This window comes from Cervus canadensis, chromosome 14 (genome assembly GCF_019320065.1).
Source record: "Cervus canadensis isolate Bull #8, Minnesota chromosome 14, ASM1932006v1, whole genome shotgun sequence".
NCBI classification, from domain to species: Eukaryota; Metazoa; Chordata; class Mammalia; order Artiodactyla; family Cervidae; genus Cervus; species Cervus canadensis.
In genome coordinates this window covers 14,056,054-14,083,167 of record NC_057399.1, presented here as the reverse complement: position 1 = coordinate 14,083,167, position 27,114 = coordinate 14,056,054, and the positions used below count along the sequence as shown (strand labels likewise).

Genomic DNA, 27,114 nt, shown 5'->3' with positions numbered 1-27,114 from the left:
ATCAAAAATAGATAAATTTAAAAAAGAGAGATGTGGGTTTGGTCTCTGGGTTGGGAAGATCCCTGGAGAAGGGAATGGCTACCCACTCCAGTATTCTTGTCTGGACAATTCCATGGACAGAGAAACTTGGCAGCCTACAGTTCACTGCAGATGGTGACTGCAGCCATGAAATTAAAAGACGCTTACTCCTTGGAAGGAAAGTTATGACCAACCTAGATAGCATATTAAAAAGCAGAGACATTACTTTGCCAACAAAGGTCCGTCTGGTCAAGGCTATGGTTTTTCCAGTGGTCATGTATGGATGTGAAAGTCGGACTGTGAAGAAAGCTGAGCACCGAACAATTGATGCTTTTGAACTGTGGTGTTGGAGAAGACTCTTGAGAGTCCCTTGGACTGCAAGGACATCCAACCAGTCCATCCTAAAGGAGATCAGTCCTGGGTGTTCATTGGAAGGACTGATGCTGAAGCTGAAACTCCAGTACTTTGGCCACCTGATGCGAAGAGCTGACTCATTGGAAAAGACCCTGATGCTGGGAGGGATTGGGGGCAGGAGGAGAAGGGGTCGACAGAGGATGAGATGGTTGGATGGCATCACCAACTCGATGTGCATGAGTTTGAGTAAACTCCGGGAGCTGGTGATGGACAGGGAGGCCTGGCATGCTGCACTCCATGGGATCACAAAGAGCTGGACACAACTGAGCAACTGAACTGGAATTGAATAGAGTTTCCCAAGCTTCATTGCATGTATCTCACTGCCTCCTGCCTAACAAACATATCCTTGTCACAAGAATCTCAAATGCAAATGTCTAAAATGGAACACATTGCCCCGTCATCCTAAATTGGTCACCAGGTTTGTGTTACTTATCTCAGTAAAATGACCCAAACATATACACCCAGTCCCCCCAAGTCAGAAACCCTGGAGTCATTCTCAACTCCTCTTGTTTAGGCTTCAGAGAAAAAGCAGAGCAAGCCTCTGACCTTGCTTCTAACCTGCCTGGACCCTGCCCTGACTGTGAGTGACTGTGAGTGAGTACCTGCTGTGAGTGCAAGCCTTGTAGCACCATAGATAAGATGAGGGAGGAATCTTGAGATTGATGAGACCCTGGAGAGGGCCTGGCCAACCAAGCCCCAGGCTCAACTACATTCCAAGTTTTACACAACAAAACAAACAGCATTAATATGAAACCAGAACTGCAATTTGGTCACAGATTGTCCTGGGATTATAAGCGGGAACTGCAATCTTTGAAGTCTCACCCACTCAGTGGAAGTGCTGCCTGGGACCCTTTCCCAATTGGGACGCCAGATGTACTGTGACATGGGCGTACCCAATGCTGATTAAGTCTGGATGATGGTCAAAACCCAATTTGGTGATGTATTCTCTGCTCTATTTCTCTTTCCTTTTAATGTTAGTATGTTGAAAGTAAGCTAGATAATTCCCTAATAAATATCTGTATTATTTATTTGTATATAACAAGTGATTTATTTTGTTAACAAATCCTTTGAACCTGAGATGAAAGTAAAAACTTTCAGCAAAACAACTCCTCACTCCATTCCATCCCACTGGTAACCAAGTCTAATCAATTATAACTTTGGAATTCTACTTGACTATTATTCTCCACTCCCACCATCACTGCCTTGGTTCAAGCCTCATGTTTTGCCCAAACTAAAGCAAAGTTTCCCTAGCCAATCTCTTGCTCTCAATCTCTGCCCTCACTATAGCCAGAATATTCTTTCCACGACACAAACTTGATCTTGCCTCTTCCCTGCTCAAAACTTCTCAATTATTTCCCATCACCTTCAGGATAAAGTTCCAACTCCTTAGTCTGGTATTCAGGGCCCTCTGTGATCTCGTCTATCCTACTGCCTCCCTTAAGTCGCTCAGTCATGTCCGACTCTTTGTGACTCCGTGGACTATAGCCTACCAGGCTCTTCCATCCATGGGATTTTCCAGGCAAGAGTACTGGAGAGGGTTGCCATTGCCTTCTCCGATGCTTTCTCAGCCCCACCACTTTTACACAGGCTATTCCCACTACTTGGATTGTCCTCTTGCTTCCTACCCTCTCATTTTCTTGACTCTTCAAGCACTGATCTCTTCTGGGAGGCACCCTCTGACAAGCCATCCCCTTCCCCAAGCTGGTTAGATGTCCTCCACCCCCTTAGTACGCTGTGCATATCTCTATTTAACTTCTACCATTTGACTATTTCCCTCACTGAAATGGGAACTACTTTAGCACAGACACCCTTTCATTTGCCTCCTCAAAACTGAGCATAATACCTGATCCACAGGAAGCGCTTAATAAATATATGTGGATTGAGTGAATGAATAAATGTAGGCCAAATCATGGTACCAGTGGAGAGGGCTTTCTTGCCCAAGATCACACAGACAAACAATGATAGAGTTAGAAAATCCATCTCCTAAACTTCAACTCACCGTCTTTCTACCAGACTAAGCTGGCAGCTGATGGGATAGGGTGAGAAGAGAGGCTCTGAATTGTATTGCAAAGGCAGATATTGAAGTTTGATCCAAAAAAGAGGAGTTGAAATGGGGCAGAGTGGTGGTTTTAGGAGAAAGAGGAACAAACAAACCAAAAAAAGATCAAGCACATTTGATTTACTGTCATCCTTAACATGAATGCTTGCAAAAAAGATCTCAGGCAACCTAAAGACATGAGATATAAAAGAGGAAACAGACTCCACCTATTAAAGATGGGATGAGGCTTATATTAATAATTAGGAACTTTAAAAGTGATGAAAAGGACTTCTCTGGTTGTCCAGTAGTTAAGAATTTACTTGCCAATGTAGGGGACACAGCTTCGATCCCTGGTCTGGGAAAATTCCACATGCTGCAGGGCAACTAAGCCCGTGTGCCACAGCTACTGATGCCCATGCTCCCTAAAGCCTGTGCTCCACAACAAGAAAAGCCACGGCGATGAGAAGCCCACTCACCGCACTAGAGAAGGCCTGCGCACAGCCAAAAATAAGTAAATAAAATTTTTTAAAAATAAAAGTGAAGGAAGAAATTTTCACATATTGAGGTATGGGGAAGTCATTCTGGCTTATAAATGATTTGACTTGAACTTTATACTAGCTACAAGCCTGTCTGGTAGTCTATCAAACACACATTGTACATCTGATTTAACCATTGAAGAAAAGGGTGCATTGTCCAGAAGTAAAGAATATCTGTTTTGAAGTTAGAGATAAATGCCTTCCTTCGTGGGAGGCCAATGACCAGTACTCCTTTGACGATAAGGCTCCCTTCCCAGGTACCAAGGCCATACTGACTTGCTGTGTACCAGCTAATCTGTCTTTTTTGAAACATGGAAGAAATGTACCCCTGTTATGTTTGATGTCCTTTATTCCGAAAAGATGTAAAGCTGTGCTGGAAACCAGGTTTCTTGAGAGTAGTTCCTCAGAGCTATGAGAGGCGGTCTCCTGGGTTACAGTCTTCAGCTTGACTCACATTCTCTATTCTAATCTTACTTTAGGTTGGTTATTGATCATTTATGGCAACAAAAGAAAATTTTAACACAGCACATACTGTGTACTACTCTAAGCATATAAATGTTTTCATTTAATCTTCAGAACAACTCTGTGTGCTAAGTAATAATATTATCCCCATTTTACAGGTGAGAGAACTGAGGCACTGGAAGATTGAGTCTTTTGAGACTTCACAGGCAAGAAGTGGCAGAGCTAGGATTTGAATAAGGCAGCTTGATGCTGGAATCCGTGTCCTCAAACCACAATGCCTGAAGGTAATTCTGATCTTAGGAATCAAGACAAAATGGGACCACTCAGGTTTCACTGAATGAAGTATGAGTTGTCTGGTAGGGGCAATTTTTTGGCCCTAAATTCAGACAGACTGCTGTTAGGTATGTGGGGGGATGGGAGTTCTTTGTTCTGTGATGCAGTGATGACCTCAGGGTAAACTGCCACTAGGCTGAGGAAAATGGAATGGCTGCCAGAGGACCTGCGTGGCTCTGAGGGGGTCGTGGGGCTTCTCTGGAACCAGCTGACCTATGCCCTAGCCTGCCGACACTGTGGCAGCAGCTGCCTCCAGAGTCCAGGGAACCTGCTAACACTGTTTTTGTTCATGGTTTGGCAGATCCAGAGGTGGTGGCAGCTTGGGAGATGGCGGCAGCTTCAGCCCTGGTACACTGGGGACAAGATGAAAGGCAAGGTGAGTGGCCCAGCAGTGCAGCCGGGTTCAACGCTTCACCACATGTGAGTTCAAGGGAGGAGTCATTGACATCAATGTGGGCCCAAAGAGGTGACCACATAAGCCTTAAGGCTGAGGTCGGGTGAGTTTTACCATTAACACGACATTTGAAGCCGGGTAAATGCGCACTGACCCTAGATGTTGAGTTATGTAAGGGAATGCTGGCCTCCAAATGTGGCTGGGTAATGGCCATTAACACCAGATGGGTAAGGGACTTTTGTCCCCAGACGAGGGCCCCAGTGAGTGACTGTCTGTCCACTCTGGGTGCAGACCAGAGACTGAGGGCTTCGTGATACTCTCTGTGTCTCTGGAAAGGCTTCACGCCTGACTGTATCTTCCTCCCCTCCCCAGGGCCTACCACTTCTGTACCGTGTGGCTTTCCTTGATCGCCTGTGGAAGCAGAAGTCAGAGGAGGAAGAGGAGGCATTTCTGGATCCACTGAAGACACGTTCTCTTCCTAAAGGAGCTCCTATTGGAGAGCAAGTCACTACAGCCCCATCCCAGCCATCTTGTAATTCTGAAGGCCTCCACAAGGCCACAGGCGCACTAGAGCAAGGACTCACGCAGACCCCAAACCCTCCCAGATCCTTCCCCACCTTTCAGATCTTGACCAACCTGCCTGTGAGGCACACAACAGCATCAGGAAGCCGCCCACAGGAGAGAAAAAGCCAGTTCTTCTGGGGTCTGCCCTCTCTGCACAGTGAGTCCTTGGAGGCCATCTTCCTGAGCACAGGTGGCCTCTCTCCCTTGAAGCTATCTGTTAGTCCCTCTGTTGTCTTTAACAAGCTTGCCTTCCTGCCTAGATCCCCAGTATTGCTGCTTCCCCAGTATTGCTTCCCAACCCCGCTTACCACCCAGGAAGCCCATACTACAGAGGATCTGGAAAGGATGGCCTCTGATCCTGAGCAACTTCCCTCTCCATCTTCCCCTCCTGTTCCATCACTTCCCCTTCATCTTAACCCCTTTCCCATGGACCATACAAGAGTCCTATCTGGCACTAAGGCAAATACACAGTGGCTTACACGGCAGAGAGAGATCCCTTGGGTCTCTGGGGATCAAGTTCTGCACCAACAGTCTAACTTTCAAAGAACCAGACCCTCCAAGTTCTTCTATTCATCTGAGGTCTGGTGGAAGGTACCACGGAATCCTAGCCCCCAACAACACTTTCCAGACTCACTCTCTGCCTCCCTAGCAGAGAATCCCTCTAGTCTTCTGGGAGCCCTAACTAGGTCTGAGGCCCCATGGCAGACCACGGGGCAAAAGGAGGACCCCAAAATCCCTGAGCCAGTAATGCCAGCTACCAGCCTAACCCAAGGTTTTCTGCCAGAATGCCAGGGAGTCAGCCCTCTTGGAGGCCCTTCTGGATCTGAGGCCCTCTGGGAAACCATGAGGCAAAGAGAGAAGCCTCAGATCCCTGAGCCTGCAATCTTGGTCCCTTGCCAATCTGTAGCCCCCTTGATAGAGCCTCAAGGAACTAGCATCCTGGGAGTTCCACCTGCAGATAAGACTCAATGGGGAACCACAGGACCTAAAGAGAGTACTCAAGCCTTTCAGCCCCCAATGCCAGGCCCCTGCCAGCCCCCAGACTCGCTGTCAGAAGCCCAGGAAGTCAGTCCTGAAGGAGGACCTTCTGCAACCAAGGATTTCTGGGGATCCTCGGGACACAGAGCGAGCCCTATGGCCCTTGGGTCTCCAATGTCAGCCCTCTGCCCTCCCCCACACCCCCTGCCAGAACTCCTGGGAGGCAGACTCCTGGGACAGTCATCTGGATATGAGCCCCAGTGGAGATACAAAGAAAATTCAACAAAACCTGGGGCCTCTGAGCCTCCGGCCTTTGACCTCGACCCAGGACTCCATGGAACAAGATCTGCTTGTGTTCCATCAGAATCTGAGACTCCGAGGAAGGGCATGGAGAGTAAAGAAAATCTTTGGGTCTCCGCAGAACCAGTTTCACCTCCCAGCTTCCCCTCAGCTTCTCCGGAGTCCATAGGCACAGGTGTCCAGGCAGTCTTGTCTGACTCCAATGCCTTGAGGGGGGCCATGAGGCAGAGAGACAACCTCTGGACTTTAGAGTCCCCAGCCCCTGGCCACAGCCTATCTCTAGCTCCTGTTCTAGAACACCACAGAATCAGTCCTGTGGGAGGCCTCGCTGGGTCAGAAACTGCATGGAAGGACACCAATCATTCCAGGAATTCCTGGGCTTCTGAATCCCCATCTCTGGCCTTCAGCACACCCCCAGTTCTTGTACTGGATTCCCTCAGAGCTAGCCCTATGGGGGTCCCATTTGAATCTGAAGCTAGATGTGGGGATCTCGGAGGGAGAAAGGACTCCCGGATCTCGGAGCTCCCAGACTGCAGCTTACCCCAAGACCCACATGGAACCAACTCCCTGGGAGTCCAGTCTGACTCTGAGCCTATTCACAGGGACGTGGAACAGAAAGAAATCTGCTGGGTTCCTGCATCCCCAGTGTGGGGCCCCAGCCCACTCCCAAACTCTCACACGAGTGAGCCTATTGGAGACAAACGTGACGATAAGCCTGGGGGGGAAACAGTGAAACATACAGAGAACTGCAGGACCACTGAACTCCTAGCCTTAACTCCCAGGTTCTCTGCTCTTCTACCAGATCCACACATTGACCTTGAGTTTGTGAGGAGGACTATGCAACACCTCAGAGGGATCCCCCAGGACCCCAATCCTCCAGCAGTGGATTCCCTACAGCCAATACCCTGGCCTCCCGCCCAAGCTCAAGCTCTGAAGATTGAGTCCAACCAACCTGGCCTACCCAAGGGAGGGCTGTTAACAGGGGCTAACGCAGAGACTCCATCCTCCCAGGGTGAGGCTATCCCAAAGGTGCCCACCTACCCCGGGATCCAGGCCTGGCGCTGGAGTAAGGAGTTGGAACTCAGGCTGGACAAACTACAGCAGATCCCTGCTTCCAGATCTGCAAGTCAGCCATTCAGCAGATCCCTTACCCTGAGCTCCGCAACTCAAGCCACCCGGAAACTCTCTTCTTGCCCACCACAGCAGACTCATCCCCCAAGTCCTTGGCCCCACTCTTTAAGCTGTCATATCCCCAAAGCTCAGAGCACAGTAACTCAGCCTGTCCAGGTCCCCTACTGTTATCACCCCCCCTTCTCTTTCCAACCTCAGATACAAAAGTCTGGCAGGCCACAACAAGGGCCTCAGAAAGAGCAAAGAAAGCAAGCAAAGACGGTGTACCAGATCTCACCCCAAGAGTCATGTGTTCACGTGGAGTCTGGTGAGAACTGCCGGGGCCAGGAAGAGCCCGCGAGCCCTGCGGCTGCAGCCTCAGGCAAGAGACAAGACCAAGCTTCAGCTCTGTCTTCAGCCAAAAAGCGAGCCAGCCCCAGGAACCCCCAAGAGGGAGACCATGGAGAAGCAGATGCAAGCTTGGGGTCATCCACAGTTACAGGGGAAAGCCACCCAGCTCAGGCCAGATTAGCAGAGAACCCTGTCAGCAGACGTTCACGAAGATCTCAGCACAGCGACCAGTGCTCTCCACGCACTGCTTCCTCCCCCCAGCCTCACTCCAAGTATGTAAGTTCCCAAGGTCAGAGAGGGGCAAGGCTGGGAACTCCTGACATTCTGGCCCCTAGGCACTGTAAGCCCTGCCCTTGGGCACGGAAGCATCTTTCCTCCTCACCTCCCGCTCCCCTTACCAGCAGTCTTCAATGGATATTAGCCAAGTTTCTGGGTACCCATGAACCCATGCCCACCAAATCCATCAGGAGAGGAAAGCCTGGTAGCACTGGCATCCAGTATAAGTATCCCAAGAAATGAAGTCAAACCAGTTGGGGGGTGGGGAGACAAAGGAAATCCTAATAAACTAGCTGAACTAGAAAAATCCCACTCAGGTCTTTTTTTGGTCTGGGGTACTGGGAATGTCAATTCCCTATGCTGCTGCAGCTGTTACATCCCCAGAATCAGGGTCCCACAAGCTTGGGATTCTATGGGTTTAACTTTCTTTTCTAGCTATTCACATGATCAACCTGGAGTCCTCTACAGGGTGAGGTTGTTAGGGCCAGGAAAGCACAGACCAGTGCTGCCCCTAAGAAAAACTCTGCAGGAAGTCAATAGAAGGAAAATACACCCCTTCACAGGAGCACAACTGATCTGAGGCTAGGCAGCTGTTACTGGTCCTGGGCATGATCTCCTTCTTTACTTGATCCACAAATCTATCTAGCCAGTTCCTGTGAGCCCTCTGCTCTCCTTCTCAGCTTTAGCTCATGCATCCCAAGGTCACAAAAGTTTAGTCCCTTTTCCTATGTTAAGTGGTCATCTGGATTTCTATCATATCGTATACTTGTTTTTTTATTGCAGTTTATAATAGTTATTACTTTTCTACTGCTGCCATAACAAATTACCACAAAACAACACAAAGTTTGTTAAGTCTGATATATGTCTCACAGGGCTAAAATCAAGAGGTTGGTGGGGCCATATTTCTTTCTGTGGGCACTGGGCAGGGTTCATTCCTTGTCTTTCCAGCTTCTAGAGGCTCCGTCATTCCTCAGCTATTGGCCTTCTCCTCCATCTTCAAAACTAGCAAAAGAAAGTTAACTTCTCATGTCACTTTTTCTTCCCTGTAACACTTTTAAGGGTACTTTTTCAGCTGCTTAGCAACCTTAATTTCATCTGCAACTTTCTCTTTGGCCATATAGCATAACATTCATAGGTGCCAAGGATTAGGATGTGGGCATTGGGGGGTGGGGGGCAGGCAGGCTCAGGAATGGCATTATCCTGCCTATCACAGATATTAATTCAACCTGTTACATTTGCTGCAAATATTTTCTCCCAATTTATGTAGTTTATTTTCTAATTTTAAGGTGATTTTTACCATGCCAGAGTTTAAATCTATCAACATTTTTCTTTATGGCTTCTAAAGCACTTTATTCTAGCACTTTCATGGATGTATACTTGTTTCCTTATTTACTTATGACTGTGCCTAGCAGCTTGTGTAATTTTAGTTCCCCAACCAGAGATCAAACCTGTACCCTCCTCAGGGAAAGGGTGCAGTCCTAACCACTGAACCACCAAGGAATTCCCACAGATGTACATTTAGACTATTAATGTAACTTTTGATTAGGGTATCGGATTCCCCCATCCCTGCAAAAAGATGTCTAATTTTATCAACGGCATTAAAAAAACATCTTCAACCCATTCCCTTAGGTGCTATACTTCAAAACATGGGTCATTTATAAACCATCTCTAGGCTTCAGATCTGCATATCTAACCACATATTCAACTTGTCCAAAACCTCTTTTTCCCTTTAATCTTTTCTTTCAATGTGTGTATTCCTATTGAAGGGGTGTACCACGTCTACCCCAATACAAAGCCAGACACCTGCCATCCTTGATTCCTCCTTTACCCTCAAAAAAAAAAAAAAAAGATGACTATCTCACAATTTTTTTTGGGGGGGGGGGGGCGGGGGTCATGTTGCAGATCTTAGTTCCTCAATCAGGGATCAAACCCAGGCCCACAGCAGTAAACACACCAAGTCCTAACCACTGGGCAACCAGGAAATTCCCCAAGTTTTGTTTTTTTTTTTTAAGTGATTTATCAGGAAATCCCTGGTGCTCCAGTGGACAGGCCTCAGTGCTTTCACTGTGGAAGCCCAGGTTTGATCCCTGGTCAAGAAATGGAGATCCCACAAGCCACACCAGGCAGAGGCAGAAGGGGTGTTAGTGAACTGTCTACATGAAACAACTTACATGTGGTTGACAATACTGTACTGTACATTGGAAATTGTTGGGTGAAATTATGCCACAGGAAAAAAAATGGGGGGAAATGTGAATTGTCTAGAAATCTGATGGCTACTTTCTGCCTAAACCCCCAGAGGACTCATGACATCTTTAAAATAAAGTCACACTTCGCATTTGAGGTTCTTCATGTGGTTTGGACTCTCAGAATTCACTTCCTTGCTAGTCAACCTAATGCTTCTTAGGCTCTGACTCCATCAAGCCTCCTACCTTCCTTTAACATCCAGCTCAGACTACCTCCAGAGGCTTCTGAGATTCCCTTATCTTGGTATGGTTTCCCCTTCCTTGCTGCCTTAACAGCTTATGCCTTGTTGATAGCACTGGTTTTGTAGTTATTAAGCTCTTCAAAGACAGTGAGGTTCTGTGAGGTCAAGTCCACACTCCCACACCAGTTGCTTTTTTCACCCTGTGTATCTGGTTGACAAAAACAGCCAGTCGGAAGTCACATGCGGCTGCTTCTGCCTCCTTTCATTGTTACTATTCTGTTCCAAAGCTTTATTTAGCCCAAACTTGTATATACAGTGATGCTGAAGCTGAAACTCCAATACTTTAGCCACCTCATGCAAAGAGTTGACTCACTGGAAAAGACCCTGATGCTGGGAGGGATTGGGGGCAGGAGGAGAAGGGGACGACAGAGGATGAGAAGGCTGGATGGCATCACCGACTCGATGGGCATGAGTCTGAGTAAACTCCGGGAGTTGGTGATGGACAGGGAGGCCTGGCGTGCTGCAATTCATGGGGTCGCAAGAGTCGGACACGGCTGAGCGACTGAATTGAACTGAACTGTATATACAGGTTGATATCAACTCACCACCTGCTGGCTAAGAGTAGAACTGAAGGTACTTCCCTTCTCACCTATCCACCTCCAGAAAGTCTCGTAGTCTCAAAGACAATGCAATCTTAATTTCTACTTGCCTTTGGGCCATTAAGTCTATGCATCTCTCAATAGCTTTATAAAAAAATCCACATCATGTTCTTAAGTCTTAAGCCCTCAGTAGTTTGTAGGGCTGGGCAAGATTAACAAATTATTTAAGATCCCTTGGAGAAGGGAACAGCTACCCACTCCAGTATTCTGGCCTAGAGAATTCCATGGATTGTACAGTCCATGGGGTCGCAGAGTCAGACACAACAGACTTTCACTTCACTTAACATTTGCTCAGCTCAAAGCAATGATCAATCCCTGTGTTCCTCCTGGGCATTATGTAACCACTAGACTCTCAAGGTTACTTGCAGGATCAGTATCTTGGACCCCAATACATCTCCAAAAGTTAGATTTATAGTTCCATCTTTGATTTTGCTTCTGTGGTAAACTGTTGGTCTTCTATGATCTAATTTGATGCCACATTCTTGGTTAGAAACTCATCTTCTAATCATAGAACTTGATCTGCTATAATAATACTACATTCCAATTTCTTCCTGGGAAACTTGTGGGGGAAAAGAGAAACTGGCTTTACAGTTCACCTATTTGTATAAGTATACAGAATTCTGCAGGTGCATGCTGACAACAAACTGTCCCTCACACTGCCTTCTACAGTTTACGAAGCACTGTCAATCATTTTATCAAAGAAATCTTGAGGCCCCAGCAGAGCTAAGAGCCTTCCTTGTTTGATGCTACACTGCTATAAGCACACATGTCAGAAGCAAAACCAGGCCTCTCACAAGTCTGCTCTTGTTTTTTCCTAAAGAGTCTATAGAGTTCCAACCACGTTCCCTATAGGTATACTTTGTGTTGTAAGTGAGTGCAAAGCAATCATTCTAACATAAATTTCTGTAACGTACTAATCATTAGTACCCTCCACATATTTTGTGGGATCTTGCCTTCTGCTCTATTCCCACAGCTTGATGCAGAGGTACCAAATGTCTTTTCTCCAAAAGACCTTGCTTGCCTTTGGTCTCACTGAGGTTAGGCTGCCACGGGGATGAGATGGTGCAACAATGTGAGAGTAAGAAGACTGAAAGCTGAACCATCAGGATACCTAAACGGTGTGAAAACCAACGGGGGAGCAAAGACAAGATCTGGTAGAGAAAAGTGTCACGGTTAACAGGGAGGGTCAATGCAAATCACAGAAGTGTAAGAATATCTATTTCATAGCACATGAGTTCAAGATGCCCCAATTTAATCAGCCTGTGTAACTATCTTGAGACCTTGCAGATTACCTACCTATAAATGTCAAACTGGAGGCTGGTGTAAATACTACAATGACTAGGTTGATTCAGCAGATTATTTTCTCTGCATCACACTCTTCAGTAAGGCACCACGATACCAATCCCAGAAACACTAGGTGATTACGCTGGTCCATGCTGAACGAAGAGGACACACCACACCTGGACAAAGTTATGCAAGCAATCGTCTGAAAAACTAGCAGCAGGGGAGGATGTTCAGTTTAGAAAGAAACACATCCAAAACTAGGATTTTATATTAGAAAAAAAGCTATGTTTTTATAATACAAATTACATAAAGGTGGACATAATTGTAAGTGATCCTCAACCAGAACATGAATATATGAAAATTTTAAGATGCATCAAGAGAACATCCATCTCCAGACAGAGACTATACAGCAACCCAGCCTTGGTCAGGGAAAGGGGACTCTACAGGCCTAGTCTCAGCATCCCCATCAAATGTAGGTAGAGGACGTCACATTCCCCACTTCTGAAGTTGCATCAGGCTGTGCCCTGCCCTCCACTGCAGTCCTATCCAGTGAGACCGCAGACACTGGGCGAGGCAGCAGCACACCAATGTTAGGAGGGGAAGAGGGTGCAACCTCACTTCTAGTATTTCACATTTGGAAGCGTGCCTTGGCAGTGAGGAGCAGCCCAAGGCCCTTCCCAGGAAAGAAGCAGGCACAGGGGCCAGGACTCAGGCTCCATTTTGACCCAACGTTTATTGTCCTTTTACAACATGTCGTTTTTGGTTTAGAAACTGCTTGTGATTAGTTTTTCAACATTAACTCAAAAGCATGTAAAATAAAAATCAACCTACTTTCTATATAAACACCCAGCAACTGTAGCCCTTCGCCCTCCGGCCCAGGTTGGGTGGGGGAAGGGAGGGCTTGGGCAGCATTGAGTGAAGTGCAGGTGCTTTGCTGTGGGGACTGGTGACAATGCCTTTGTTCACACCCACAGAGGTTCCCTGCACTGCTCTAAACCACAGCAGAAACGGTGCAGGCCCCAGGCCCAATTCCTTGTTGGTAATTCACTCTCCGCCTCCCAAATGAAAATCGCTTTTATTTTATCGCTTTTGTATTTTTTTTTTTTTTGCAACAGTAACCCCCTGTCCAGAGTCTGACTGCAGCTGAACTGTTCACACTGAGGAATGGAGCAGGCCGTGGCGCACGCCTGGTCCCTCCTGGGCGAGCGCCCCCACCCTCAGGGAACAAGGTCCAGCCAGGCCAGCTCACTGCTCACTGGCCACCACCACTTAGCCATACAGGTCGTCATCGTTATCTTCCGTGTACACACTGCCACCCGTGCCACCGCCGCTGCCCTGACTGGGGCCAGCTCCGCCCTGGTTTCCTGAAGGGAATCTGTATCAAGAACAGAGGCAAAAAAGAGGGTTAGGACAGGACTTGTGTATGATTTTCACCATTAGCCCTCTTGTGTCCTTAGGGCTCCCACTACCTTGGTTGTATAGTTCCCCAAGATGACTTAAGCATAGCCCACTGAAACCTAGTTACCTGAAGCTGCCAAAGCCCCGACTCTGCTGAAGGGTCTGAGCAAACATTTCGTATTTCCGGATGTCATTATCACTGACAGAACGGCGGGCAAAGCGCATGGCTTCCTCAAAGTGATCTCGGCGGATCTCAGGCACTGGATCATCCTCTTCTACTTCCTGTAGGATGGGTAAACACAGACCACCAGGGCTGGTTAAGGCTCTGCCTGGATTCCTTCCCCAGCCTTCCTGACCCCATTATTGCAGCAGCGGATTGGGCCTCTCCTATCCAACTTGAATATGCTGCCAGGCCAATATTCCTAAAACTGAGTCATGCCTTGCTTAAAAACCCGCCAATGCATTCTGGGAATGGTAAAACTGTAGGGCCAGATTCCACTACCAAGAGCTTACGGTGGGAACAAAAAGCTGATTAAAGTGACATGAGAGGGGTTTCCCGGGCAGTCCACGGGCTGACACTCCGGGCATCCAGTGCAGGGGGCATGGGTTTGACCTCTAATCGGTAAACTAAGATTCTGCACGCTGCAGCCAAAGAAAGGGGAAAGAGTGGCATGAGGGAACTTTTTGGGATGACAGAAATTTGTCTATCTCAACTGTGGTAGTAGTTAGAAAACTTAAAACATATTTGTTAAAAAGCATGGAAATAGTATAGTAAAAATAGTGAATTTTACAATATGTAAATTATACCTCATAAGCCTATATTTTCAAACAGAAAATGTCAATGACTCTCAGTGCTTATCACAACTGAATTACACCCTATGCACAGGCCTCACTTCCATAACACACGACCTCTTTACTGTATCCAGGTTTTCCCAATTCCTGCGGTTCTATTCCTCAAGCAATTGACTTGCATGACTTACTTCCTTCACCCAACCTCTATTTTCCTTATAGTCCAGGCTCACACCCTATCTCTTCTACTAAGAAGCTACTCAACTGCTGTGACTTTGGATCACTGTAGTTTATAAGCTTTTATGAGAGGGAGAGAAACATCACTAAGGGTAAAGAAAGCCAATTATTTATTTGCTCATTAAGTCAGTTTCCAACACTGTACCATGATATAGTGGGAAACAAGCGAGATAACTAGAGTCCCTATCTTTATTGAGCTTATATACACATACGTATCAAATTCTGCATTTAATTCAGGGGGTCCATGGAACACCAGGAATAGGTCCATAGATCCTAGCTTCTCAGCCCTGCTCTATTTGTGTCTGTGCTCATTTCTTCTCAGTCTTTGTAATTCCTGATGGACGTGGTTATCTACTCAGCATTTTCTCTTCCATGGCATGCTAAACCTCTCAGACAGATGAACTTTCCAAAACCTTACACTCTAGGGCACTGTGGAGAGTCCCCTGGCTCCCTACATCGAGCACATCTGGGTTAAGGATGCAGACTCACCATGGCTGATGGGTTGGTCTGCCGCTCCCGTTCTCGCCTGATTTCACTCTCGATCGATTCACGAATGGCCAACTTGCAAGCACGTTGGCAAATCTCTGTCAAGTCAGCTCCAGAGAAGCCATTAGTCATCTTAGCCAGGAACTCTAAATCCACATCCTAAAAGAAGCAACAGAGCTACCTTAGCTTTTAGCCTCTCTTCCCCTGAGGTTCACTGATCTTTGAGCCACCCAAGCACTCCCAATTCCAGTTTGTTCCATCCTCTGCCATCAGTTTTATTCCTTATTCTAGATCATCTTAATACCCTCAAATCTTCCATCTTCCCTTTACAACCATATCCCCAGGAATCCCCAATGAAACCGTGTCCAGGAACCAAGGAGCATTCCACAGCCTGCAGATTCACGACCCTGCGACCCAAGACCTTGCACCTGCCTTGGCAACTGGGGACTTGCGCAGGTTGGCCTTGAGGATTGCAACACGGGACTTCTCATCGGGAAGCGGGATATAGATGAGCTGATCAAGGCGGCCAGGTCGCAGGATGGCAGGATCAATGATGTCAGGTCGGTTGGTAGCGCCAATGATAAATACATTTTTCTTTGTGGACATGCCATCCATTTCTGTCAGGATCTGGTTGATGACTCGGTCGGCAGCCCCACCACCATCTCCAATGTTGCCACCACGGGCCTTGGCAATCGAATCCAGCTCATCAAAGAACAGTACACAGGGGGCAGCTTGGCGTGCCTGTGAGGGACAGGTGGACTCAAGCATTAGCACAGCTGGGTCTCTCAGACCCGAGAAAAATGGTTAACTGAGCTGCCAGAAAGGGATGGTCTTACCTCTCCCAAAGAACAGCCTCTACCCCTAAGTTGTTCCCAAGCAAGTGAATTGATAGCCCAGCCACTTGGAGCTCACCTTGTCGAAGATTTCCCTCACATTGGCCTCAGACTCCCCAAACCACATGGTGAGCAGTTCAGGACCCTTGATGGAGATGAAGTTGGCCTGGCACTCATTAGCAATGGCTTTGGCCAGCAAGGTTTTCCCACAGCCAGGAGGTCCATAGAACAGTACTCCCTTGGAGGGTGTCATGCCAAACTTGAGGAATTTGTCTGGGTGCTCCACAGGATACTAGGAAGAAAAAGAAAGAAGATTCAGGGATATCTCCCCCAGTTTGAAAGAAACCCAACTTAACAGAAGCATCCTCCCACACCATCTCATGGTGTAAGGCGACAGGCTTCTTGGTGCTTCCAACCTCAGAACAGCAGGTTCCTGAATCATGCTCATAATTTCTGCAATGAATGTGCCAACACCCCAATACCACCAGCTCAATGACAATGTGCTGAGGCAGTGACCCACCCTGGACCAAGCACCCTACCTGGACCAGCTCCTGAAGCTCACGTTTGACATCCTCCAAGCCCCCAATGTCCTCCCAGGTCACCTGTGGCACCTCTACCACAGTTTCCCGCAGTGCTGATGGGTTGCTCTGGCTCAGGGCCCACTAAAAAGGGAAGAAAAATTGGGGATGAGAATTGCCAGGAAAGAGATCAAAGTGCATGTGTGTGTACCTGAAAGGGAGAGTGGCCCTTACTCGGAAGTCATCCATAGTAACTGCCAGGGAGTTCATGACCTCAGCATCAATGGTCTCGTCTTCTAGGTCAATGAGGTCCATCTTCTTGCGGATGGCTTGCAGAGCAGCCTCAGAGCACAGGGCTGCTAAGTCAGCTCCCACGTGCCCATGAGTCTCATTGGCTACCTGCAGAGAGAAGATCCACTTACTCTCCTGTCTCTGAGACCTAGCTTAGACATCTCTCTTCTGCCTTAGATAGCAGAACCCTGCCCTCTTCCTCTGACTCCTATCACTGGGTCCTCCATTTCCCTAAATACATACCAGCAGCCCTTTCATTAGCTGGACTTTTAAGTATTCAAGCCTGCACTTGGGGCCTGGAAATAAAGCTGCCCCCAATATTCTGGTTCACCCTAATTCAGTGTAAACCAAGAAAAATGCCAACCTTAGTTTCCTGGATTCAATCTCAGATCACCTCCCTTTCCCTGCCCAGGAATTAAAATCAATCGCCTCATATCTGAAGACTCTGTCCCTAAACAGTTCCCTTCAACTGTCTGGAAACAAGACATCTGAACTTCTGGCCAGCCCTCATCAACATGCCACCTGTTCAAGGTCCACATCATCTGCCAGCTTCATGTTCTTGGTGTGGATCTGAAGAATTTCCAAGCGTCCTGTAGCATCAGGGATTCCAATATCCACCTCTCTGTCAAAGCGACCTGTGAGATGATGCATAGACAGGGATCATTTCTGGTGCATAGGGAAGAAGGGACCAGGCCTAAGGAGTCCAACCATCCCACTGTGACCAGGAAATGTCTGGTGTTAGCACTGAAAGCCCCTTATCTTGGGAAATCCCTCAGTCTCAGGCAAACCAGGATGGGTGGTTACCCTGGACATGACATGGAGTAAGGGAAAGAAAGGACCCTACTCTTTGCCTAACTGCAAAGGGCTTCAAGAAATCCTCAAAAAAAAAAAAAAAAAAAAAAGAAAAGAAACCCTCAGGATTAGGTGACTTAGACAAAGGACAGATATGGGACCAACAGGATTAAGCCCACTGGAGACATAATCTCCCCATGAGTAAAGACAGTAAAAAAGAGTTATTTGGGGTCCTTACCAAATCGCCGTAGGGCTGGGTCAATGCTGTTGGGTCTGTTGGTTGCTGCCATAACAATGACATGTGCTCTCTGCTTTAGGCCATCCATGAGGGTCAACAACTGTGATACAATACGCCGCTCCACCTCCCCATGGGTCTGTCAGGACAGAATGTCTGGTCAGAAGTGAAGTCAGGACCTTTTAAAACCCTACTATCCCCTTGGTTAAGTTCCTACTTTTTCTCTTTTGGGAGCAATGGCATCCAACTCATCAATGAAAATGATAGCAGGAGCATTCTTCTCAGCCTCTTCAAAGGCTTTACGAAGGTTGCTCTCGGACTCACCAGCCAACTTGCTCATGATCTCAGGACCTGAACGCAAACAGAACGCATGCAGTGACAAAAATACCTCCTTCCTCAATCTCAAAAGTATTCAGATATCTTGTCTGTCTAGTTCAGAGACAGGTCCTGGGTGAGAATGTGGTAACATCTGCCTACTTTCCCACAGCCCCTACCAACAATTATCTCAGGGTAGCCACCAAGCCAGGATAAAAGGAAGTCAAGGGGCTCAATACACTTATCTCAGTTGAGCTGAAAGGTATGAAGATGGTGACAGCAGATGCTGTGGGACCTCTGGCCAGAGCAGAAGCAGCACCAGTTGGACCCCTACTGGTCCTACTGAAATATCATTTCAGCATCATTTCAGTGAAATATCATCTTCAAAGAGATAGTTGATCTCAGCCTGTCTTCCCCCAAATCCTCTCAAATAATTAAGCATAGACATTTGGAGTTCTCATTCTAACTTACTCCTCTTTAATGTCTTCAGCCTGTTAATGCTCTTTCTCAAGGAGGGATAGATCAAGGGACACCAGGGTAGCATACCCTCCCCTTGCTGCTTATCTGTCTGCAGTGGACTTCAGAATACAAACACTGAAGTATACATGAGGCTACGTATACAAACGAGCATGTCCACGAGTTCTCCTGCTCATGAGACTGGGTCATGCTTAGCTCAGAGTGAAGTCTAGCCAAACACAAAGTGAACCAAGTCTCCTACCATTGATCAAAAAGAAGAAGGCGCCAGTCTCATTTGCCACAGCTCGAGCAATCAAGGTCTTCCCAGTCCCAGGAGGTCCATAGAGCAGGATTCCCCGAGGAGGCTGAGGACCAGTTCAGAGGGTTGATTAGGTTCAGACTCTCATCTTCTCCCAACCCCAGGTACCCTAAAATGGCCTAAGAAGGGTTCTATTTAAACAGGATGAGAATTAGAGCTCAACTCTGAATGAGCCCTCAAATAGCAGTTGCTAGGAAGACACTTTACTTCAGACCATACTCACTCCTCTTTGCAGCAGAGATAATAATGCCAGAAAGCTGACAATACTTATGAATGCATAGGAGACAAGAGAGCAGAGAAACCACACTAAGAAACTCTTAGTGTGAGTGAATCTGAAGCTCCTGGATCTAGGAAAAGTTAGAGGGCATTAGGCCAAGGGGATGACTTTAGACAGGTAAGAGCCAAGAACTAGCTCAGCCATTTAAGAGTGTTGGCCAGAGGCTCACTCACTCCTATAATCACAACCCTCTAGGATTTATTATCATGTTGGAATGCCTTCCCCTACCAAAAGCCACAAGTTTTCCTCTTTGAAGTTGTCTTTTCTCTGGCTTCATCCACTGGAAGGATATGGAAAAGTATCCCCCCAAAAGATAAATTTATTTACACAATGTATACTAGGGAAAGGGATAGATGGAAACTTCATCTTCAGGGTGTCCTATGATATAGGAACAATTGAGATGTTACATTTTAGACCAGCAGTTCTCAAATATTCTGGACTCAGGATCCTTCACACTGCAAATTTCCTTTATGGCTATTGGACAACACTGTTCTAGACAAGTTGGCAAACTATGGTAAGACTTAAAATAATAAACATTTAAAACAGACTATTTATATATTTATAGGGTCCATTAGATAAGAACGGTCTTTACATTTTGAAGGGTTGTAATTAAGAAAAGAAATTCAACAGAGAACTTAACTGGCCTACTCTGTTCTAGACCATTAGCAGCTTTAGTGAATTTAGAGTGTTTTATAAGCCTGAATGTAGTACTTCCTCTCAAATCCAAGGCAATGATGAAACACAAATATGACAACAGGTCCTAAGATTAGACAGTGAGTAGTTGTTAATCACCACCCTAGGCTAACAGAGCCCAGAATACTCACCTTCACACCAATGGCCTTAAAGAGGGCAGGATGTCTCAGGGGCAACTCCACCATCTCCTTTATCTGAGCTAACTGTTTCCTGCAGCCACCAATGTCATCATAGCCCACTTCATTCAAGGACTCCTCCTCATCCTGAAGATGGAAGAGAAAAAGAAAAGGAGAAGGTTAGAATGCTACGATCAGCAAAAGCTGAGTTTCTCTAAAGCTGGTGTAGAGAATCTGCTATATGAGAAGGTTCTCCTCTAAGGGGATCATGCCTCAAAGAAAATTCAAAAAACCCTAGGGCAAGAATTTATTCATATGGCCATGCTGCGCAGCTTGTGGGATCTTAGTTCCCCAACAGGGATCAAACCCTCAACAGTAAGAGTGCAGAGTCCTAACAACTGGACTGCCAGGGAATTTCCAATCTTTGCTTTTACCGTATATTTGTTTATTTATTCCATGGCAAAGATTTCTAGCATAGCCTTTCCTTATTACATTGTCCTTATTCTTATTGCGGTGGGCTCCCCTAAGACCTGAAGCTAGAAACTGTGGGAAACGGGCAGGGGTCTAGATGTGATCATCAGCATCGCTTCTTCAAAATTTATTTCAACCACTAGACTCATTAGACTCAATCTAGATTTTAAAAATTATTGATATCAGATACTTCTTAAAAACACCTAGGTCCAGAAATGAATAGCTATGCTTTCCACCTCTGGGAAGTAGCTTAACCATCAAGCTTGAGGATTCTTTTGAACTACCACACTACTGCCCCGCTGAGCACTCACAAAGTAGGGTACCGGGATCAGGAAGAGAACTCACCTCTCGTTTGATAGGTTCCCCTTCACAGTGGATCACTGTGTCTGGAGCAACAATGCAGTAAGGACTGGGATCTGTCTCCACTACTTTGAACTCTACGGCACGCATTCCACCCCGGACAAGGAAAATGTCTCCTGTGAGAGCAATCAGCACAAGAGCAGTCAGAGGTGCCTATCACCAGACAAAGCTAAGAATTCCCCATCAGAACCTGGGATCTAGAATGCCAAGTTCACTAGATATTGTCCTTTCTCCTTCTCATCCACATCTTATTAAGCATCAGGCAAAAAGAGAAAGCTAAACTGTGAAGAGCCCTTCTGCCCCTTAAAAGACAGTGAATAAAACCTGATGTGCCAGGAAGAAGCCCGTAAGACTTTTGACTTCTAGGGTATATATAACCCAAGCCTGCACAACAACCGCGAACAGGAGAACTGCGCCAAGTGTTAAATACACTGTGGACTGTGATACACCCCAAATGGCCCACCTCTTCCTTCAGAGATACGAAAGACAGCTTACTGTACTGGAGCAAGGAGTGGGAACGGGAAAAGGGGGAAGTGCAAGGAAGCGGGAAAGGAGAGAGCATACCAGTGCAGAATGCGTGTGTGCACACACGTAGGAGAACAGACAAAGACGGACCAAGGGTTACTGTCGGGTATCCCTACAACAGCCCTTGAGTTCAGTCCTTAGAATTATCTCTCACCTTTCCGGATGGGTCGATAAGCTTCCAGAAAGTATGGCTTAAGGTAAACCTCAAAGAGATTGCCAGTGATGCCTTCCAACCGTGTCATCGATGGGTAGTACATGGATGCGTTTGCCGTACTTCACATCAGGGCAAGGCTGGATGCTGAGGATGCAAGCAGACTCCACGTTACCAACCACACTGCAGCCCCAAGCACTTGGGTGTCCAAAAGGGCCTGGCACAGAGAGCTGATGGCGAGCGAAAGAGAAAAGGCAGGGATGGCTTTAGGTGAGGAGAGGCAAGAGGGTAGGACGGGAGCGAGGGCAGAGCACCAGCCAAGCAGAACGGGTCACAGGCAGGGCAGGGTGACGGGGCGGAGGGGGGCCTCCAGAAGAAGCTGCTGGGACTGCCCACTCACCATCAGTGAGGCAGAGAAAGACCCACACATCTGGAGTCCCCACGAAGACACAGAAGGGAAGGTCTTCAATGAGACATAGCCAGGGATGACCCATTCTGGTTACTACTGGTAACCCAACATTACAAAAGGGGACCTCAGTCTGACAAGTGTCAGGGTCAGAGAAATACAAGCGAAAAAATCATCTCGGTCAGGTGGTCAGAGCACCTTGAGAAAGTGACTAAGCACTTCCAGGAAGAAGGCTCCATAAAACCTAGAATCCCCCAAAAAGAATCAGAAGCCTGAGATGTTCCTGGCCAGGTGACAAGATGGTTGGGTAGCACTGGCCAGTGATGACTTCAAGATGGAGAAACCTCTTGCCTAAAGTCTAAAATCACTCAGACTGGAACTATCCTAGGCCTGGCTCAAACTATGCCTCTCACCTCGATTAGCTTGGATCTTTATACAAACCTGCTAGGAGTCCACCTTCCATGCCCATGCTCCATCTCATCCTAGCCCCAACAAAAGCCATTAACGCAAGGCTATAAGCTTATTTGGCAGATACAACCCTCAAATGGCATCCTAAACCAAGGTCTATGGTGTGACCGCTGGTAGAAAAAAATAAAGGTACCAAGAAAGTCAAGAAATGCCAACCTGTCCCAAGGGTCATGCAGAGGCAGATTTTGAAGTCCCAGAGGCAGACCCAAAGCCTAAAGACAACCTAGAAACCTAAGTCTTCCCATGGCCTGCAAGCTCCCAACATCTGCAGGTCCAAGGCCTCTGTGGGGGTACTGCCTGGACAGCGGGCAGCCTCTGGCCTCCCATCCCTGAGGGGCCAAGAACTCCACACACACCTGATGACATCCCCCAGGTGTACGCGAAGGTTATTCCGAACAACTCTATTCATTCGAATCTTCTCATCAGAACATGTGTCATCAGAAAGCACAATGCACACAGCTTCCCGCCTCTTCTTTCCTTTCAGCAACACTGTGTCCCCTCGGAACAACTGCAGCTCATCCATCTTGGGCTGGGGAAAGAAGGTTAAGGCCTTTGGGTCACTGGGCCAGGGGATACGCAGCAGCCCTGGACGTTGGGATTCCCAGTAAACCCCATTCTATCTGTGGTCACTGCAAGAAAAATGAGAGAAGAAACCTGGGAAAAGCCCTCAGGTTAAGTGCCGTAAGCAAAGATTGGACTGTGGACCCAACTTACCTGGGACAAGGATACCACACTGTTGTCCTCATTGATGGCTTCATCAACAATTAACCGATTGGGACGGTTTTTCTGTTTAAGAATGGCTGTTGATAAATCATCGCCTTTTGAACTAGAAAGAGAAAAAGAAGTCAGTTCCAAAACAAATTCCAGCAATGTCCCCACCAGTCTCTAAAACTCACACTTAGGAAAGAAATAGTGCATTGATGAAGTTGTCCCCACATAGAGCCCAAATAAAGAGAAAGTCAGTCAAGATCAAGAATGCTTATTGAGTATATATTACAATTCCTGTTTCAGCAACTCTTGGTATTATAACAAGTACTGGTATCCTAGCTGTAAGGCCCCAGGTGATCTTGCCTAGGGTCAGGAAACTAAGAAAACAAAAGTGGAGGCTGAGCAGTAATTGGAGAAATGAAAATAAACAGTATAGAATAATAATTAAGAGAAGGGGCTCTGCAGTCAGACCTGTTGGGTCTGAATTCCAACCCTGCCACTTAGCTGTGATCTTGGGCAAGTGATTTGACCTCTTTGGAGGCCAATATAAAATGGGGACTACAATAGCACTCATCTCAGAGGATTACTATCTTAAAATAGTGAGATGTTGAAGGCAAAATGGGCTGTCTTAAGTGAGATATGAATGCCTGGCATATGGTATGACGTTTAGTATGATTAGCATTGCAGAACATAGCACAAGCTCTTTCTTTGCTGACCTTATTGCAGTGAGTAAGACAACCTCCCATGGGGCTGAGAGAGGCCCCAAGCCCCACAGAGTAAGCCTGGAAACTATGAAGAAGAATCACTAGAATTACCCTTCCTACTGGCTAAACTTGCTGAACGCCAGAGCATTCTGTGCACCACAGGAATGCAAAGCATAAAGACCATCATATTTGAAAAAAGCGAACACACAACACTATCAGATCTGGAATCTTCACCAGAAAGAAGCTCAAGCTCAAATGGAGTTTCACAGTTATCTTTGCAAAGACACACAACTCCATGGAGTTGGTTCAAAAAGTTAAAACCAAGAAGTGCTGAGACATGTGACAAATCCAAATCCCTCTTGTCTAAATCAAGGTTGCCTGAGTCTGACTCAGTTTAAACTACCTAAATAAACTACCTGAACCACTTCCCAACACCAATTTCTCTGTGGGCTCTCCCTTTGAAGAGAAGGTCTTACCTTCTCTTATTAAGGCTCAGGAAAACATGGGCATTAACCCAAATAAGGAGGCCAGACAATGGAAGACACCAAGGAATAAATAAAAAGAAACACTTCCCATGGACTATTTCTTCACTCAACAAATTAACAAGGGGTGTGTTTGTGTGTGTGTGAGCTTCCTGGCACTAGCGGTAAAGAACCTGCCTGCCAATGCAGGAGACTCGAGTTTGATCTCTGGGTCAGGAAGATCCCCTGGAGGAGGACATGGCCACCTACTCATCAGTATTCTTGCCTGCAGAATTCCATGGACAGAGGAGTTTGGCAGGCTATGGTCCATAGCGTTGCACAGAGTTGGACATGATTGAAGCAATTTAGCATGCACGCATATATATGTTTTTCCCTGGTGGTTCAGATGGTAAAGAACCTGCCTGCAATGTGGGAGACCTGGGTTTGATCCCTGGGTTGGGAAGATCTCCTAGAGAAGGGACTGGCTACCCACTCCAGTATTCTTGCCTTGAGAATTCCATAAATACACCAGGCACCATTCGAGGATCTGGGAATTATCAGCCAACAAAAGACAAAATAGTATTCTTACTGGAAATATCTTCACAATTCGCAAGAAAAAAAGATGTCTGTACTCTAGAATAACAACTAGGAAGTTAACAGGATTTTTTTTACATTTTTTGGTCCTGATATATTCAAAAGTAATATTACACAAATCCCACTCATATAAAAATGTTATAAGTTTTCTGCTGACCCTCTCACATAACCTGGATCTTTATTTATTCCCTTTAAACTAACTTCCAAGAGTGGAGTTTCCTTAGCTTAAATTTGCCTCCCCCAACCCAAAAGTCCTCTGGAGAAGGAAATGGCAACCCACTCCAGTATTCTTGCCTGGAGAATTCTACAGACAGAGGAGCTTGGTGGGCTACAGTCCATGGGGTCACAAAGAGTCGGACACGACTGAGTGACTAACTTTTTAACCCAAAAGTGGTGATCACAATGCTGCAGGGGCATACTCTTCCAATGCTTATAAACACCCTGGAAAGCACCGTGGTCAATATGAGAGGGCAACTTAAATCCATCAATTCTCCCTCTCTCCCATGCATCAAAATATCCTTCAAGGCCTGCCCATCTTCCTGTCTGATGTATAGGGCTAGGGCTAGAAAAAAATTAAATGTCAGGTGCCTCTAGCCATCACTTTGTATTTTAACCCCAAAGCTGCATTCTAGGAAAATCTCCATTCTGCCTACGTTCCTGACTCTGGCACTGGAGAAGAGTGGGATGCTCTTAAAGACCTTTAATTCCACATCTATCTACTGAGATCAAAGGAAGTAACCTCTACATGACAGAATTCAGTTTGATCCTGGGCCAACAGTCCCGGAGAACTGTTTTGGGGGACATCCTCCTGGTAGTCGGCATGATTCAGGCCCCTTTCAGAACCCCAACGGGCCACAGGAGACTTGGACAGGGTTCAGGTAAGGGTCAGCAAGATGACCTAGAGATCAGAAACCGTCTTATGACTCCAGGTTCCAAGAATTCTGGACTTTTACTTTCAGTCTTGGAAACTAAAGACTAAGAGACTACTTTAATTATTAAGTAGTTCTTTTAAATAGGCACCTGAGTAATACTTCATCTCAATTCAGAAACTTGAAAAAAAGGAACAAGTCTCAAAAAAAAAAAAAAACCACCTAAACTCTGAACTCAGTAAAGTGATTTGCATAGAAGGGTTTCCACAGGATGGCAGTGTCTCCCCCTATACCCCCAGTATCTAAAGCTCTTGAGTCTAAAATGGGCAGAGATGGTCAGGTTTTATCTGATGCTTTCCTAAGCAGAGGGCCCAGGATTTCTCAACATAGCTGCTTAGGGAAAGGAATGTGTGAGTTTAAGGGAACTCTAACCTTCACACACAAAGGCTGAAATCTAGAAAGGTCGACAAAAAACTGAGATTTGAATTTTAGCAAGAACCTAAAGAACCCCATTTCACAACATCAAGGAAAACTGACGAAAGCCTTCTCGTATGAATAACAGGCCTCAAGTATTAATATGAAGGCTGCCAGAAGCGAACGGCTGGGCCTGCCCTTTCCTCAACAGCCTCTCACCACTCAGGTCTTCAACTACGGGCCACGCCGACCCAGCTCTAAAAGGGCTTTCGTGAGCTTCCCAGAGTTCCCAGGCCCTTCCCAGCGCCGGCCTCCGCCTCGGTCTCCGGGCTAAGGCCTTCACGTGGCTCAAAGTCCACGCCCACCGGGCCCAGTTAGGGCGTTGGGCCCGCCGCGGGGCCTGCGCTCTCCTGGGACCGAAGGCCCAAAGCGGGTGGTAGATCAGATCGCAGGTGGGCGCCGCAAGGCCCCGGGGCTCTGCGCCGTCAGTGTGAGCCCGCAGACCTCACTAGGCCGGGACGGCCGTTCCAAAGGAGCCAATGAGGCCGGCCCGGGCCTGCATGACACAGCACGATCTGGCCCAGGCCCCGACCCAGGCCCAACTCAAGCCCCGCCTAGGGGGCGCGCGGGTGCGCAGCTGGGCCCGGGTCCGCGGCTCCTCATTCGCCCCTTTCCTCTTCTTCCCTCTCCCTCGTTCCCTGTCTCCACCTCCAAGACGCGCCCACAGCCAGGCCCGGCCGGGCCTACCCAGCGCGGTGGGTCTCCCGGTGCGCGCACCCACAGGGGGCGGACGGGCACGCGCACACACTCACTCAGCTCCGGAGGCCATGGCGCGCGCTTCTCCCAGCCGGCGGCTGTGGCGGACCGCGGGTAACGGCTCTGAGGGGTGGCAGGCGACCGACTGGGCCGGGACTCGGCTCTCCCGGAGAGGGGGCGAGTGGCGGCGACAAACCCGCAAGCCTCCCTCTTGTTTCCTCCCAGCGGCACTAGGGCGGTGGACGAGCGGGCGGGCGGCGCTGGCGCCTGATCCGCGAGGGGGTAGCGGCAGCGACGACTCAAACGACGGCTGCAGACGCTTCGCTAAGA

General features: G+C 47.3%; 2 protein-coding genes across 2 annotated transcripts; one reads left to right on the top strand and one right to left on the bottom strand.

Annotated features, from left to right (window-relative positions):
- The first annotated feature begins 3,946 nt into the window (after positions 1–3,946).
- On the top strand, positions 3,947–8,017 carry C14H9orf131 (chromosome 14 C9orf131 homolog). The gene is made up of 3 exons (XM_043486423.1): positions 3,947–4,177; positions 4,568–5,231; positions 5,682–8,017. The coding sequence occupies exons 1-3, from the start codon at positions 3,947–3,949 to the stop codon at positions 8,015–8,017; spliced, it is 3,231 nt and encodes a 1,076-aa protein (XP_043342358.1).
- Positions 8,018–12,856: 4,839 nt separating this feature from the next.
- Positions 12,857–27,114, bottom strand: LOC122453353 (valosin containing protein). The gene is given in 18 exon segments (XM_043487344.1): positions 12,857–13,517; positions 13,668–13,822; positions 15,056–15,211; positions 15,485–15,793; positions 15,965–16,177; positions 16,425–16,547; positions 16,638–16,802; positions 17,217–17,329; positions 17,725–17,860; positions 17,939–18,072; positions 18,755–18,857; positions 19,913–20,044; positions 20,714–20,844; positions 21,408–21,483; positions 21,485–21,551; positions 22,635–22,807; positions 22,993–23,104; positions 26,841–27,114. Coding segments are annotated over 18 exon segments (2,421 nt in total). The 5' UTR covers positions 26,858–27,114; the 3' UTR covers positions 12,857–13,411.